The sequence below is a fragment of the Perognathus longimembris genome, chromosome 3 (genome assembly GCF_023159225.1).
Source record: "Perognathus longimembris pacificus isolate PPM17 chromosome 3, ASM2315922v1, whole genome shotgun sequence".
Classification (NCBI taxonomy): domain Eukaryota; kingdom Metazoa; phylum Chordata; class Mammalia; order Rodentia; family Heteromyidae; genus Perognathus; species Perognathus longimembris.
In genome coordinates, this window is record NC_063163.1 from 62,296,407 (window position 1) to 62,313,947 (window position 17,541).

The 17,541-nt window shown below is 38.3% G+C and overlaps 1 protein-coding gene across 2 annotated transcripts in view; it reads left to right on the top strand.

The window, feature by feature from the left end:
• The window catches only part of Micu2 (mitochondrial calcium uptake 2), a 94,770-nt gene that overhangs the window by 39,558 nt on the left and 37,671 nt on the right, over positions 1-17,541 (top strand). For both annotated transcript variants that reach the window (XM_048341653.1, XM_048341654.1), the window contains exons 3-6: positions 3,263-3,294; positions 3,394-3,469; positions 13,968-14,015; positions 15,665-15,747. In XM_048341653.1, the coding sequence (XP_048197610.1) occupies positions 3,263-3,294; positions 3,394-3,469; positions 13,968-14,015; positions 15,665-15,747 (239 nt within the window). The remainder of the gene's footprint in view (positions 1-3,262; positions 3,295-3,393; positions 3,470-13,967; positions 14,016-15,664; positions 15,748-17,541) is intronic.

Genomic DNA, 17,541 nt, shown 5'->3' on the forward strand with positions numbered 1-17,541 from the left:
ATTTACCTGTTATTTATCTTTTTGGCTTTTTGCAAATGAAACACTTTATTAACAGAAGTTGGTAGACTTATGTAGACCATCTATCTCTTCATTGTAACCCTGGCTTTTCCTTCCCCCTGGTTCCTTCTTGGGCTTGGAATTCTCCCTTGTGCACTCAAAAAAAAAAAAAAGTGAGAAAGAGGTTATCTAACCAAAATATTGTTTCTCTTCAACTTCTTCTTAACTGAATTCCTTTGTTGTTGTTGTTGTTGTTGTTGTTGTTGTTGTTGTTGTTTTGGATGTTTTTGTTGGAAGTTTGAAGGGTTTATTTTAGTACAGTGGGGAGAAGAGAGAGAAAACACTTCCTGATCCCCATGCAGAAAATGGGAGTTAAAGACTCCAGCCCTGTTTTTCAGTTCATAGTTCTATTGTCCTCACTTTTTACCATTCATATCCTATGTCTGTTGCCTGGGATCACTCCAATTTAAAATTTTTAGACTTCAGAACCCCACTCACTAGCATTCTTCTTTACCATACCATTCTTTATACCATATCCAGTATGTCTGTTCTCTGACCTCGTAAATGCTTCTGTCTCAACTATTCTGTAATTCCCAAGCTCCACTCCTGGATCTTCTTCCTTTGCTATAACACAAGCTTTGTCATTTTATTGTTCTGTTAACTAACTCCTTGCAGATCTTTCCTGTTTGTCTCCTTGAACATAGCCTACTAGGAACTCTAGGGAAATCACAGGACTGTGCACATCTAAACCATTAAATTCACTGTCTTCAACCCCAGCTACATTCTCCAGGCATATTTAACACTTAACACTGAGCTCTTTCCATCCCCTTTATGAGCTCTTCCAAACTTTTGCTCCCTTTTTAAACATCTTATCACATGCTTCCTTCACTTTTTAAAGGATATCATTTTAAATGATAGGAGTGTGTGTGTGTGTGTGTGTGTGTATGTGTGTGTGTGTGTGTGTGTGTGTGTGTGTGTGTCCTGGGCTTGAATTTGGGGCCTGGGTTCTGTTTCAGAGCTTTTTTGCTCAAGGCTGTACTTTACCACTTGAGCCACAGCTCCACTTCTGGCTTTTTTTGGTGGTTAATTGGAGATAAAAGTCTCCTGGACTTTTCTGCCTGGGCTGGCTTTGAACTTCAATCCTTAGATCTCAGCCTCCTGAGTAGCTAGAATTACAGGTATGAGCTACTGGTGCCTGGCTGATTTTTATCTATCTTTAGGTGAGCAAATTAAGTCCTAAATCAAGGAATCCTTCATATCCCTCCCATACCGCCTAAGAATATCTAGTTTTCCTACCCCTTTTAATTAGAAAACATTCACCTCACCCTACTGTGGGTGGTCCTGCCCACCCTATCCTCTGTTTCTCTGCTCATATCTTTGCTATCTTGAAAATTTCTCACATTGTCTATAGAGATGTAAATTTAAGAGTCTTCAGAGGATAATTGCTGTTGAAAACTTAAGTTACCTCAGAAGTTCTCAAACTGATTTTAGATAGGGGGGAAAAAAAAAAAAGTGAAGGACTGAGCCATGAGGTATAACAGCACTCTGAGGCTGGAGAGTGGAGGTCCCAGAAGAGAAAGCAGATAAAAAGGTAGGAGGAAAACTAGGAACACCAACTGTCATGAAGTTCGAGAAACTCTCTGTTGGACTTGGCAATGTAAGATATCAGTGACCTCTCCAAGAGCCATTTTTGTGATTTGATATAAAAATGAAAGCCCATGTTTTAAGGAAAACATGGGCAAACGGAAATAACAAAAAGTAGTCATTGAGATATTTTACATGAAGAGAAGGTGAGATGAGAAGCAATAGATGGAGGTGAAAGTATGATAAAGAAAGGCCTTGTTAAGATGGGATACATAATAGTATTATAGGTATTGAGAAGTGGATGAGAGATAAAGGGGTTTGGTGAGTTATCTTAACTCTCCTTTCTGCTTCTAGAACTATAAAATATTAGTATCTGCCTCATAGTAGTGTTAAAATGCTTGAAGAATATGATAAAATTTCTAAGGCTATAGATTAAAATTTATTTTCCTAGTTAAAAGGTAAAAAAAAATTAACTACATGTCTAAAAAATCAATATAAGCACAGGGTATGCCAATGCATACATGTAATCCCAGTTACTAGAGTATAAATTAGAGACCCTATTCAACATTAATGAGAACTGGAAGGGGTGGGGTATGGCTCAAGTGATTAGTGTTCCTCCCTTGCCAAGGGCCTAAATTCAAACCCTAGTACCACCAAAGAAAAACAAAAAACACATTCCCAACTCATAAATAACACCTAAGTTTACAAACATGATTATAGATGTTTCTAAAAACTCTATAGTGATATTTGTATTAATTTTTCAAATAGGATGAAAGCAAAATCTTAACAGTTTATGAGCAACAAACAATAGAAATTGTACACACTGGGCCGAACACCAGTAGCTCATGCCTGTAGTCCTAACTACTCAGGAGGCTGAGATCTAAGGATCGCAGTTCAATGCCAGCCCAGGCAGAAAAGTATATGAGACTCTTATCACCAATTAACCATCAGAAAACTGGAAGTTGCACTGTGGCTCAAAGTTGTAGAGCAGCTTGCCTTGAGCAAAAAGAGCACAGGGACAGTGCATAGGCCTTGAGTTCAAGCCCTACAACAGACAGACAGACAGAGATGGAGGGAGGGAACTTTTAACCTGGATTAATCACATCTAAATAAATGCACATCTAAAAACATTCCTTTTTTTTTCTAATGTATATGTTGCAGACATCTAAGATAAACCAAAGGGGATTATTAGATTTCATATTCTGAAACAAAGTGAGATAGAAAATAGGTCTTGATTTTTAAAGAATTTAAAAGCACAGCATCTTTGTATTTAGATTTAGAATTCGTTGGCTGATGATTTTACTTTAGTCAAACCTTTACTGTTTGTTTGGGGTTATTTGTTTTTGTTTTTGCTAGTCCTGGGGCTTGAACTCAGGGCCTGGGCATTGTCCCTTTTTTGTTCAAGGCTAGCACTCTACCACTTGGAGTTATAGCTCCACTTCTGGCTTTTTGTTGCTTAATTAGAGAGAAGTGTCTTAGGGACTTTCCTGCCTGGGATAACTTCGATCTACAATCCTTAGATCTCTGCCTTCTGAATAGTTAGGATTATAAATGCCCAGAGTAAACCTTAACTTTTTATAAATTTGTAGTTGTTTGTCTTATAAATGTTTTTCTTCCTTAGTGCTAGTTGAGTTTGGACAAGGAATATGGGTACTAAGTAATGTTTCTTCTTTTGCCACAGGTAAAACTTTAGTCAAGAAGTTAGCAAAAAAGGTAAGCAGTATGTGATTTTGTTGTTGTTGTTTCATTGTTTATTTGGGTAAGACAGAATATAATTATTTAAATTGAAAGACTTAATTTGTGTATTCAAAGGATATTGATGATGTGCTGGCAGGAATCCAAACAGCTAAGTGCGGATCAACATTTTTTAGAGACCTTGGTGATAAAGGTAATTAACATTTGTTGTTCAATTTCTAGTTGTGTGCTTTATTTAACTAAATGTATTATTATGGAATTAGGCATGAAATTTATATCTTGTTATTTAATAGATGGTTCAAAACACAATAAAATACCCATTTAAATAAGAAACAAATTTCTCAAAAAGATTTGAGCAGTTAAGATAAGCTACTAAAATATCAGTGTTAATTAAAACCTAAAGGGAGAATGAGGTAGAGTAAAAGGTAAAGAGTTGAGACATAAATCTAAAGAATAAAAATGAGAAGACCACCAAGAGAATCCAGAGGAACACAAATGTGTAAGGAGATAGATGATGGTCAAAAAGATCAGAATGGACCTGTGAATGTGGCTTAGTGGTAGAGTACTTCCCTACCATGCACAAAGCCCTGGGTTCAATTCCTCAGTACCACATACACAGAAAAGGCCCGAAATAGTGCTGTGGTTCAAGTGGTAGAGTGCCAGCCTTGAGCAAAAATGAAGCTCACGGACAGTGCCCAGGCCAAGTTCAAGCCCCAAGACTGGCAAAAAAAAAAAAAAAAAAAAAAAGATTAGGATGCCAGGCACTGGTGGCTCACTCCTGTAATCCTAGCTACTCAGTAGGCTGAGATCTAAGGATCACAGTTCAAAGCCAACCCAGGCAGCAAAGTCCATGAGACTCTTATCTCCAATTAACCACCAGAAAACCAGAAGTGGTGCTGTGGTTCAAGTGGTAGAGCACTAGCCTTGAGCTGAAGAGCTCAGGGACAGCACCCAAGCCCAGAGTTCAAGCCCCACAAAACCCTTATTAAACAACGGAGTTACTAAATACATAAAAATCAAGTAAACTAAGGGATGGGGCAAGCTAGGTCCATCAGATTTAGCAGCAGAAGTGCTAGCCTCTTAGAATACAGATGAATGAGGGCAAGAGATCTGAAGCTATACTGTAGAACTTTGAGAAGCGGATGTGCCCTAAGAAAATTAAGTGCACAGTTTTTGAGATATCTAGGCATGCACAGAGGAATAAGAAGACAGGAGCTCAGGGGATGCAGAAAGCTGAAGAAATGTTGGTTTTGTTTTGAAAAGAGGCCTGAGCATGTTTCTTGTCTCAGAGGGAGAGATAAAAAATATAAGAGAAAGGAAGCATGAATAAGACAAAATCCTGGAGAGGAGGAATTGTCTTTGGGACTCGGGTGGAAGGACTAACATACCACAGGCTAGCTGGAGGAAAGGGTGAATAGATGGGTATTTTATATTTGTACTTGAAAAGTAGTGGCAAAAGCCATGGCAGTGTTGGAGTAACCTTGACTTTTTTTTAAATAAAGCAAAAGTGGTAATACTAACTTCTATGGAGAAAGAAATTTTGAAGAAGCTTCTATAAGGAGAAAAGAGAACTGAACAGATGATAGAAATAGAAAACAATAAGCAAGTAGAGCATGAAATACTAATGCCATCAGCCAATGCAATTGTGTAATCTTTTTCCTGCAGCCTTTATGTAGGAATAGAAATGTTCAACAGCTGTATTAGAGTGAGGATTTTGCTATGTTAGTGGATGGAAGAATTTTAAGGCTAATAGAGGAAAATGTACAATAGGAAGAAAGGTGAAAAGAAGAACATAAAAAAGTCAAAAGAGGTAATCTATCAGTGAGATTGAAGCACAGATATAGTGAGTAACAGACAAAAATAGAAAAGAGCAGATAGATTAAAAATAGCCATTTAGAAATCTTTCAAACAAGCTGGACAGCAGTGACTCATAGCTGTACTACTAACTACTTGGTAAGCTGAGAGCAGAAGATCATGGTTTAAGGACATCCCAGCCCAGTAGTCCAAGAGACTCAATTTCCAAAATAACCAGAAAAGTTGAACAAAAAGTAATGCTGGAGCTATCACACGATCAGACTTTAAATTATAGTAACAAAAACATCATGGTACTGATCTAGAAACAGACCTGAAATTTTGAACAAGTCAGAAGACTCAAGAATGAACTTACACCTACAGCTATCTGATTTTTAACAAAGGACACTAAAATATATGTTGGAAAAAAGATACTTCAACAAATGATGCTGGGAAAACTGGATATCCTTATAGAACAGACTATCCCTTATCCTGTACCAATATTAATTCAAAGTGGATGAAAGACCTTAATAGAAAACCTGAAACTTTGAAACTTCTACAAAAGAGAATAAGGAAAAACACTAGAACTTAAAAGTATAGGTAGTAACTTGGAGAATAAACTCGTGTCGCTTGGCACATAGGAATGGGGGTTGACAAATATGATTGTGTCAAGCTAGAAAGCTTCTGTCTAGCAAAGGATGTAGTCACCAGGCTGAAAAGACAGCCTACAGAATAGGAGAAAATCTTTGCCAACTATATATCTGACAAGGGATTAATAACCAGAAATATACTGGAAGTTCAAAGTATTTAATTCCCAAAGAAATGACCAACAAATGGGCAACAGAGCTAAACAGACATATCTTGAAAGAATTACAAATGGCCAACAAATACAGGAAGACATGTTCAGAGTACCTGGCTATATAGGACGTGCAAATCAAAACAACACTGAGACTTTTATCTCACTGCAGTCAGAATGGCTGTCAAAAACAAAAACACCAGCAAACACAGGCAAGGATGAGGGGAAAGAAACCCTGATACACTGTTGGTGTCACAGTGAACTAGTGCAATCACTGTTTGAAACTACTTGAGGATTCCTCAAAAAAAAAAAACTACTCATAATAATATCACTAAAGGTAGAACTACTTACCCACCAGTAATAGCAGGCAGGATATAATAGTGACACCTGGACACACATGTTTTTTGTAGCACTATTCACAACAGCCAAGCTATGGAAACAGTCCAGAACCAACTAAACAGTGGATGGATCAAGAAAATGTGATGTGTGTATGTATATACACACACAATGGAGTATTACTCAGCCAGAAAGACGAATGAAATTATGTCATTTGCAGGAAAATGGATGGACCTAGAAAGCATATTAAGTCAAGTAAGCCAGGCTCTGGAGAACAAAGGTTGTTCTTTCTCATATCTGGATGTTAGACCTAAACTAGAAACATATGTGTGGACATATTATGTATTTTAATTAAAACATGGTACTTGTAGATGTGAGAAACCCCTTTTAATAATTAACATGAACTGAAACAAAAAGAATGTTAGGGAATTGAAACATGCCTGAGGTGTAAGTACTAGTGGAAGGGAGCAGACAAACATAAAAGAGAAAGGAAAGTGAATATAGCCAAAGCACTTTATGTGTATGTGTGAAAATGGAAAGGACATTTGATGATACTGGGTTTGTGAAGGGCCTAGAGGGGAAGAAGGAAAAGAACACATGATGCAGGTGCATTGTATATATCAATGGACATATCAAACCCCCCTGATAAAACTAATTGATGCTTTTTTTCAAAAGCCAAAATGAAGCCAGGTGCTGGTGGCTCACCCCTGTAATCCTAGCTGCTCAGGAAGCTGAGATCTGAAGATTGAGGTTCAAAGCCAGCCTAGGCAGGAAAGTCCCTGAGACTCTTATCTCCAGCCACCAGAAAACCAGAAGGGGGGCAGTGACTCAAAATGGTAGCGCACTAATCTACTAGTCTTGAGCTGATAGAGCTCAGGGACAGTGTCCAGGTCCTGAGTTCAAACCCCACAACCTACCAAAAAAAAGCCAAACTGAAGACAGGAGGTAAAGTGCTAGAGCTGCAGTCATGCTAGGCATGTGGCTCAGTGGTAGAGCAAGCATAGTCTGTGCGAGGACCTGGATTCTGTCCCAGCTCTATCTTCAGTGGTATTATCATGGGTAGTAGTTCTATCTTTAGAACTGTTTATGCAAAAATATGTAAGTAATAGTCCATACTTAGATTGTTGTTAGTAAGTATCTGTTTCTGCTCCTCCCTCAGTATATTTGTATTTAGTAGACTACATGGAATTTAAATGTATTTTATAAGTATTGGTTCCTTATATGAAATTATTTAATTATTACTAAACATCCAGAAATGAATTTCTTCCATTCATAGTAGCATAAAAATAGTTGAAGTTAACAGTATCCTAGATTTTTCACAGGGAGAGCTTACTGAAATGTAGCCTGGAGTGTATGTTTTGGAATAACTAGACTCAGGTTTAAATTTTTCCTAGGCTTATTACTTCAAGAAATGATCTAATTGCCTTCACCCTCATTTTCATCATCTTTAGAACAAGATAGTAATACCTGCCTCACAGGAGGAGATTTTAATAAGACAAGATGTGTTTAATATTTGTAGTGCTCTATAATAATAGCTCTAAAACATCCCCAACTTTATTAGTCTAGTTTTCATACTAGGTCTGGCACATTGTTAATTATTGGAATATTATCATTTCATATGCTTTTGTAAGATTTTAATATTTACTGGGCCCTGTCCCTTTATTAGTGATTTGTAAACTAAAATAATTAGTAGCTTTTTCTATTAGCTATACAAGGGAGGATGTCATTGTGACATTTCCAGATATGTGCATAGTATGTTCCACTCAATCCACCCCAAAACCCCTGCCCATCACTTGTTCTTCCTCCCATTACCTGCTCCCTAATACAATTGCAACAGGTTTCATTGTTCTACTTTCATACATGCTGACAGTCTGTTGGACCATCTTCCTCTTCTTCCACCCTCATTAGCCCAACCCCTCACTAGCCCAGCCCCCAACAGAGCCTGTTCTTTTCCTGTCCTCAGCCTCCTATTTACCAAATGCTTTAGTGCATTTTAAAAGTAATGTGTCTGTTCTTTATTAAGATTCAGCAATGACCACCTAAACTGGGGAAGCAAATGATTAGGTAATTCTGATGGAGTGAGTTTGAAGGAAGAGGCTGCCTAGTCGATCCTAAAAGAGCTATGAAAGGGTTCTGAGTCTCACAAGAGATACTGAAGGTCAGAGGTGAGATTTAACAAACTTTGAACAAAGTAGAGAGGCTGTTTTGTCACTATGAGTAACATTTTTGAGACATAAGTATGAGGGGAAGTAGGAATTTCAAAGAGCAGAAGAATTTCATTTTCCTGGTCTGAAGAAGATAGCAGTAATGGATATTATATAAAACTGTTTAATGGAAGCTTTGAAAGCTAATGAGATTCGAAGGCAAGCTAAAAGCATAGTGTTGACTGTTCAGTTTTTTAGTGTCTTGTTTAAGTTGAGACCACTTGTGTTCATGTTCTCTTTATCCAGCCTCTGATTTCTGGAGAGCTTTCCATGTTGGCAAGTGAGAAGCTGGGGAGGAATTCTCAGCTCCTCCAAGGCTGAGCCCGACAATTCCATTGAAGGGTAGTACATCTGGAAATCAGGAAAGTCCATGAAATCCTTATCTCAAATAAACCAAAAAAATCAAAAGTGGAGCTATAGCTCAAGTGGTAGCATGCCAGTCATGAGTGGAAAGGCTATGGGAAGCAAGAGAAGAGGTGACGTCCAAAAAGAAATGCATTCATTACCTGACTTATGTAATTGTAACCCCTCTGTACATCACCTTTATAACAATAGTTAGAATTACAAAAACAGTAAAAGCTAAAAGAAAGCTCCAAGGCCCTGAGTTCAAGCTCCAGTACCAGCAAAAGAGAGAGAGAGAGAAAAATTATTATGAAAGGATAGAACAGACAGAGTTACTCTCACCATTTGTCCAAATGTTGGCTTCCTGCCACTTAGGCTACATCCCTCCAGTGTATCTACTTTACCATACTTTCCTTTTGGTGGGGGAGGTGGTTGTGGGGCTTGAACTCTGGACTCAGTGCTTGTCCCTGAGCACTTCAGCTCAAGGCTAGAGCTCTATCACTTGAGCCACAGTGCTACTTCAGGTTTTCTTGTAGTTAATTGGAGATAAGAGTATCACAAACTTTCCTGCCAAGACTAGCTTTGATCCTGGATCCTCACTCTGATCTCCACCTCCAGTGTAGCTAGGTTTACAGGCATCAGCCACTGTACCTGGCTGTTTGCCACACTTTAGATGGAAGAAAACTGTCCCTAAGGTCTAGGAAAGTATCAGAATCTGAACACATGAAGCCTTACAATTCCCATCTGGCCCGTAGTTTATAAGCTTCTTTAATGCCTACTTCATCTGTAAAACAGTGTGTGCCTCAATCTTAGAATGAGACAAGTATAACACATCTAGTATAGGGGACTGGGAATATGGCCTAGTGGTAAAGTGCTTATGAAGCCCTGGGTTCAATTCCTCGGCACCACATATATAGAAAAGGCCAGAAGTGGCGCTGTGGCTCAAGTGGCAGAGTGCTAGACTTGAGCAAAAGGAAGCCAGGGACAGTGCTCAGGCCCTGAGTTCAAGCCCCAGGAGTGGCAAAAAAAAAAAAAAAATCTAGCATAGTACCTGAAATAAAGCATCCGTAGAAGATTGCTTTTATTATTAGGGAAACCCATGTGCCACAATTCTCTTGGTCTCTGAAGCCATACTAACCTACTTATCTTTGAACCTCTTTTTCTGTCAGTGTCTTTTCTTCCTCTTGTCTATTAAACATTGGTACTTCTAGAAATCTGGCTTTCACTTAACTACCTTTCTTCAACCTCTTATTTTAGCATTCATTAAGCAACTCTCAAATCTCTTTTCACTGTCTCTAGCCCAGGTTCATCCCCTGAGCTTCAAAGATCTGAATATAAATGACACCTACTTTTGTTTTTGGTTTTTTTTTTTGCCAGTCCCTGGGGCTTGAACTTAGGGCCTGGCCACTGTCCTTGAGCTTCTTTTACTCAAGGCTAGAACTTTACCACTTGAGCCACAGCGCCATTTCTGGCTTTTTCTGTGTTTGTGGTACTGAGGTATCGAACCTTGGGCTTCATGCCTACTAGGCAAGCACTCTACCACTAAGCCACATTCCCAGTCTGACACCTACTTTTGGATCTCTCTCAGTTACCTTGAATTCAACAAATCTCAAGCGTCACGATTTTTTGGGGGGGATAGGGAATGGTACCGGGGTTTGAACATTCAGGGTCATGCTTGCTTAGCTTCCTTGCTCTGCTGTTGCTCTGCCACTCAAGCCCTAGTTCCAGCCCGGGTTACTTTTAGAACAATTAAAAATACCCCATTTTACCACATGTAAAAGCTATGGAAATTTTTACTATATCATAACTAACAAAAAAAAATCATCCCCACCATGCCTTATTATAAAGAAAATAAATGAAGCCATAGTAGCTCATAGATACTCGGGAGGTAGAAATTGAGATAATCATAGTTTGAGGCCAGCCTAGACAAAAAGTTAAAAAACATCATCTCAACCAATAATTCTGGTTGTGGCAGCATGACTGACATCCCATCTATCAGGGAAGCATAAATAGGATTCCAACTCAGACAAAAATGAGATCCTATTTGCAAAACAAAAAGCAAAAAAAGGCTGGGGGAGTGGCTTAAGTGATAGAGCACCTGCCTAGCAAAAAACAAGGTCCTACTTTCAAACCCCAGTGTGTGAGTGTTGGGGGGGGCTATAAGTTATTGATATTGTTACTGTATAGTAAACTATCATGTCTTTTTTTAATTCACAATATCAATAGTTTATACTTTAAGTATACTGTCAATATAATACCATCCTTATAGATGTATTGAACATATGTTATAAGAAACGTTGTAAGATATAGATATATTTCTATGACAGATATGATAATCCAGTGTCCTTGAGAAACAGGATTCTCAATATTTCCGTATTTGGCATGCAATTCGGAAATGCTGCCACTTAGCAGGATTTATTTTATTTTTTTAATAATTACTTATTTATTGTCAAGGTGATGTACAGAGGGGTTATATTTTCATATGTAAGGCAGTGGGTACATTTCTTGTACAATTTGTTACCTCCTCCCTTATTAACCCTCCTCCCCCTCTCCCTCCCCCTATGAGTTGTTCAGTTGGTTTACACTAAATGGTTTTGTAAGTATAGCAGCATTTACTTTATAGTTAAATATGCCAGATATTTGCAAAACTATTTCTGCTATACGTTTTCTAAAGTGTTACTTTCTTTCAAAGCATTTTCAGAGGGCAGATGCCTAGAATGCTGTTGTAAAACTATATTTTTTATTTATAATCTATCTTAAGAGTCTAAGGTTCTATTTTTATATTTTCTCAACTTGGTTTATTTAAGCTTTTATTTAAGTCAATGTTTTAACAAAAGACACTGAAATTTTTCTTTTCACAAAGTTGCCCTTGCATCAAGGACCTTTACCTATGTTTAAAGAAAAGAAAAGTGAGGTCTTCCTTTGGCTCCAAGCCCGGTGCCGTCCTGCACTTGGCCATTTTTTTTCCCTTGCTGTATTCCTTTGAAAATTAGAAATATGCTATTCTCTGCTCTTTCGAGGCTGCCAAGGGATGAAATGCTTTGATCCTGCAGCTAACATTAGAGCACTTCTGCCAGATACAACATATGACAAAACATATTTTGCTGCTTCTCCTTTCATATAAATACTGAACACTTTTAAGAAAAAAAAAATCAGAGGACTTACTGTAGTCTTGTTAGAATTGAAAAGGACTATACCTACACCAAAATAAAGCCAGCAAAAAGATGGTAATGTAATAAGATCCAAGTCATTTAAAACATAGCTGTAGCATTGGGGCCCTAGATACAGGATCTTTCCTACATTGTCCCGGACCACATTTATCCCTGAGCCCCAGTTTTTTTATTTAGAGCTGTTAGGGCATAGCCTTCCTTTACACAAAGGTAAATGGAGTACCACTATATCACCCACTTCAGTACTTTATTTCTCACCTGGGGGCCACCATAGTAGCTTTATTTCATATTGCATCTTCCACATGAATGTTATTTCAGATAATTACTTTTTAATTTTCATATTCAGGTTCATCTGTCATATTCAGGTCCACTTGTCTTTCCCACTCATAACACACCTTCTCAACTAAATTACACAAAACTGGACAAGATGGGGCACGTATGTACTAGCTCCTTGGAAAGCTGAAGCTGGAGAATTGCTTGAGTCTAGGAGTTTGAAGCCATTCTGGAAACAGAACAAGGTCTTGTCTCAGAGAAGGGGGAAGAAAAAAAACTCATCATTCAAAGACCACCATTAACATTACTTCCTCAAAACACCAGTGACAATCTAAACTCTGTATATGACTTCACATCTTCTAAATTCCTTAACTCTTCCAGTCAGTCCCCCTCAGTACCAATTCCAACACTTAAATTGAAGAGTAGCAAACAGAAAAGGGAAAACCTGCAGATTCAAAGAGATTTAGTCCCACTTGGCACATAACTCCATCAGGGGTCCCAGAAGCTCCTATGTGATAAGCCCACAAGGACTGTACCTGGGGCCTAGAAGTTCCTGTGTGACAGGCCTGCCCTGACTCCACCACAGACTCAGAAACTCCTGTGCTACACGTACACATGGACTTCCCAGAGGCTCCCAAGTTGCACATGACTACACCATGGGCCCCACGTGGTGCCTGGTGGACAGACCACCTTAATATGGGCACTCAGTCAGGCCAGGCACTGCAGCAACCCACAGGTACATCTGGTAGATCCTGGCCGCTAGTGGTGCTGGAAGCACAATGGCTTCCAACTGGCAGGTGCAGACTATTGCAGTGAGTAGATGCCCACTACTGTGAGCTCTGGAACTTGGGAGGTGAAGCTACAAGTTTAGTGGAAACTATGTGGAACTTGGGGTTGAGAGCACAGATTTCACTGGAGATTGTGTCTGCAACTCCTAATCCTCTCCCTGTGCCTGAAAACAAAAACCCCACTCCAGTCAAGTCCCTAGACGCCACCTACTGGTTTGAAGGACTTGGGCACTAACACTAAGGGGAAAGGAAAGAAAGAGAGCGAGAGAGAGAGAGAGAGAGAGAGAGAGAGAGAGAGAGAGAGAGAGAGAGAGTGCCTGAGCAAACACATGTAACCATGAGAGCTAATGAAAATTCTGATTTTGTTTCTTAAGTTCATTTTTTATCACTGTATTAATTTCATATCAGATTTAGGCAATTTTTGTATCCTACCATTGTCTTTTTAGTTTTGCTTTTCCCTCTTCCAGTCACTGTAGCTGAGCCACAAAACTTACTGCTCAATGTTTAAAGTTAAACCACAGTGTCTCTCCTTTCCTATTTACCTTCCCCATTTAAACTTTCTTCTGTGTACAAGTAGAAATGCTCTCTCACTTACACTTTCTTCTGTCCCTATCTCTTCATTTGTGATCCTTATTTAACAATACTCCAATTCATCTGCTAATTTCAACTAGGAACACCCTCCTATATACACACACCTAGAAATCAAGTTCAATCTAGGCAGGCATTCCTTGGCCAGTCTGGTTGATATTTAAAAGTAATTATCATACACTAGTAATTATCATACTACTTATCATACACTAGTAACTTAATTTAGAAAAATAGTATATTCCGCTGTTTGTTATAAAGTGTTTCTACTGGAACAAAGAATGTTAATTTAAAATAAAAAGTAAAAATATTTGTAATTAGGTGAAGTTTCAATGTTAACATCTCTATATAGTTACTTTTAAACCACCTACAACTTATTTCCTGGTGTTTTCATTTTCTTTTTCAGGGCTTATTTCATATACTGAATATCTTTTCTTGCTTACAATCCTCACTAGTAAGTATCTACCATTTTGTACAATAATTTTGTATAATTCTCTATTCTTCGGTGGGGGGTGGGGGGAGTGCACTGGTCCTGAGGCCTTGAGGCCCGGGTGCTGTCCCTAAGCTTTTTTTGCTCAAGGCTAGTGCTCTACCACTCCCGGGTATATGCTGAATAGCTAGGATTACAGGCATGAGCCACCAACACCAAGCTCTTTATAGGAATTTGCAAAGCTTGGCATTAGTTATTTGGCCTTATTATTAAAAAATCAGTGACGTAGCCTGGTACCTGTGACTCCTGCTTATAATCCTAGCTACTTGCAGCTGAGACCTATATGATCTCAGTTCAGAGCTGGCCTAAGCAGAAAAGTCTGAGAGATTCCATCTCCAATTAACCAGCAAAATGCTGGACTGGAGGTAAGGTTCAAGTGGAACACCAGCTAAGCAAGAAAACAGTAACTCAAATGTTGGTATACCAACATGCACACAAAGAAAGGAAGGAAGGAACGAAAGAGAGAGAGGGAGGGAGGGAGGGAGAGGGAAGGGAGAGGGGATGACAAAATAAATGTTAGCTTAGACTACCCCTTTAGATCTCTTCTGCATCCCATGAACCATGGTACCCATAACTTTGTTTCTTGAATAGATGCTTTGCTGAACAGAAGTATTATAGTCAACTTTCACCTCAGAATATCAAAAAACCCTCATCTGACATTATGAAGTTTCTTACCTGTACTCTCAAATGTATGAAAGTCACATAATAAAGAAGGTCCTTATTCCAGAAGGAGAAATATGCTTAAGCATATTTAAGGAAAACCTGGGCTACTTCCACAAATATAGTGACATTAAGAAGATACAACAATTAAATTCAACATGTTTCTCATACCAGATCCTAGAATAGTAGAACAGCATTAGTGAAAAATATGAAATCCAAACAGAGTCTGAAGTTTAGCTCAAAATGCAACACCAATGTTCATTTATCAGTCCTGATAATTGTTTGTGGGTATATAAGATGTAAACATTAGGAGCCAGATAGGAAATGGGGATTCTAGTGTCTTTACATTTCTTGTGCACATAAAAAAATTACAAATTCAGAGCCTGCCTGAGCAGAAAAGTCCGTGAGACTCTTGTCTCCAATAAAACTACTAAAAAAAAAAAGTAAAAACTTATGAGAAAACAGAACCTTATAATTTGAGGGGATGAATGAGGTTTGGGAAATAGGGGGGAGAAAAATAGAAGGAGTAACATCAGCCAAGATGCATTATACTTATAAACTGATTTGTTAAATTGGAACCTCTTTGGATAACTACTAAAAGATAATTAAAATTTTTAAAAACTGCTTTGAGAAAGAGTTGTAAAAAGTAATGGCTATTATGAAAATAGCTGGAGCTATAAGAATAGCCCCTGATGGAGTTAAACGAGTTCTCAAATTAATTTTACTTTGAAGAGCGGAAAAGACTTTTCCATGGAAAAGATGCTAGAGAAGGCAGGAACAAAGCCTTCACTACCTACCTATCTTTGGAAATTATCTGAAAAAGAGGTCATTTCTCTGCTTAGGTGCTTGCTCATAGAGTTTCTGGTGGTTTGTCTCAAACTTGAAGAGTTATTTGTAAATAAGTTGTGATTCACCAACATTTAAGCAATTAATCATTTTTCACTTCATTGCAGAACCCCATACAGGGTTTCATGTTGCTTTCAAAATGCTGGATGCAGATGGGAATGAGAGGATTGAGAAAAGGGAATTTGTTAAGGTAAGAAAGTGCTGAGTGTTGTTTATCATAAAGCACTTGATGCTTGTGCAATAATTTCACACTTCCTTAACTCTCAAAATTATGTTCACTGCTTACATTATGAAATGTTAAGAAATCATTTGCACATTAAAAATTATTTGTTACATTTTCTGAAATATTACCTTGAGCAAACAACACGTAAGATTCCAAAAGGAGAAATAAGCTTAAACATCTATATGTCTAGGGATTTATTTTTATGACTTCAGCAAATTATAATACAGTAAAAAGGGTTTCGTATTGTATGTATATATGTATGTTTTTAAAATGGTGGTCAGAGACATTAAATTATTCTTAACAAGAAAAAAGTAAGAATAATAGAAACTTTTAAGTAATATGTCTTTTATCACAAAGCTAAAAAGCCTCCAACTTACCTTTTTTAAAAAACACCAAATAAATTTCTTCAGACACTTTTGTTGTAGTATCAGGTTTTGAAATCAGGGTTTCATTCTTGCTAGACAAGAGCTCTACTGCTGAGCCACAACTCCCATCCAGTTTTTGGTTGGTGATTTTTTTTTTCCAGTATTGGGGCTTGAACTTGAAAGGGGCCTGGATGCTGTCTCTGAACTCTTTTTTGCTCAAAATGTGCACTCTACCACTTGAGCCACAGTTCCACTTCTGGATTTTTGTGGTTAAATTAGAGCCTCACGAGGGGGGAGGCAGGGGAAAAATGAGGGAGGAGGTAACAAGTTGAACAAGAAATGTACTCACTGCCTTACATATGAAACTGTAACCCCTCTGTACTTCACTTTGACAATAAAGGATGGGATTTTTTTTTTTAAGTCTCATGGACTTTCCTGTCTGGGATGGATTCAAATCTCAGTCCTCAGTTCTCAGCCTCCCAAGTAGCTAGGATCACAGGTGCAAGCCATCAGTGCCCAGTTGGATGGTGATTTCTTTTTTTGACTGGTGATTTTTTTGAGATGAGGTCTTTTTTCCTACACCATGATTCACCTATTTTAGGCTTCCTATAGTTGCTGGCATGACAGGCAAACACCATCACACAATGGAGGGAACTCCATTGGGATGGCATCCTGAAGACTTTTCTGCCCAGTCTGTTTTGAAAATGTAACCCTCCCAATCTCAGCCTTTCGTGTAGCTCCAGAATGACAGGCATACAATGCCTGAGAAGGGTCTCAGGCTTGCCTTGAACCATAATCCTTCATTTCTCTGCCTCTCAAGCAACTAGGATTATAGGTATAAGTTACCAGTGATTGGCTGCAGCCTGATTTTTTTGTGACATTAAGTATTTCCATTATTTCAGAATGAACTGTAGGAAATAGGAAGAGACTGAACACACACAAATACAAATAGGCACACATATACCATAAATGGGGGAGAAAGAGAAGACATTCTCATGTTTAACCAGTGTTTAAATGTGAACTCAGTAGGGGAGGATAGCCACCTATAACAGGGATCTTAGCATCAGCTCCCAAGACTATAAAACATCTGAGGAAGCAAGAGAGTAGCAGGTAACAGCATATTCATAAAGTCCAAGATCTTGTCACATGAAGACTTTGTTTTATATATTTTTCTTTTGTAGTGCTAGGAAGGCTGTGAAGTAGTAGGGTTTACATCTGTGAATTAAATAGTAGAAACTACAAATCAAGAAAGGACATGAAAGTAAAAGGGATCTGGAAGGGTGCTTAAGAAAGGGTAATAGAGGGAGTGCCTATCATCAAAGCTCATAATACACATGTGTAGAAATATCAGAATGAATCCCATTACTTTGTATGCTAATAAAAAGAAAAATGGGAA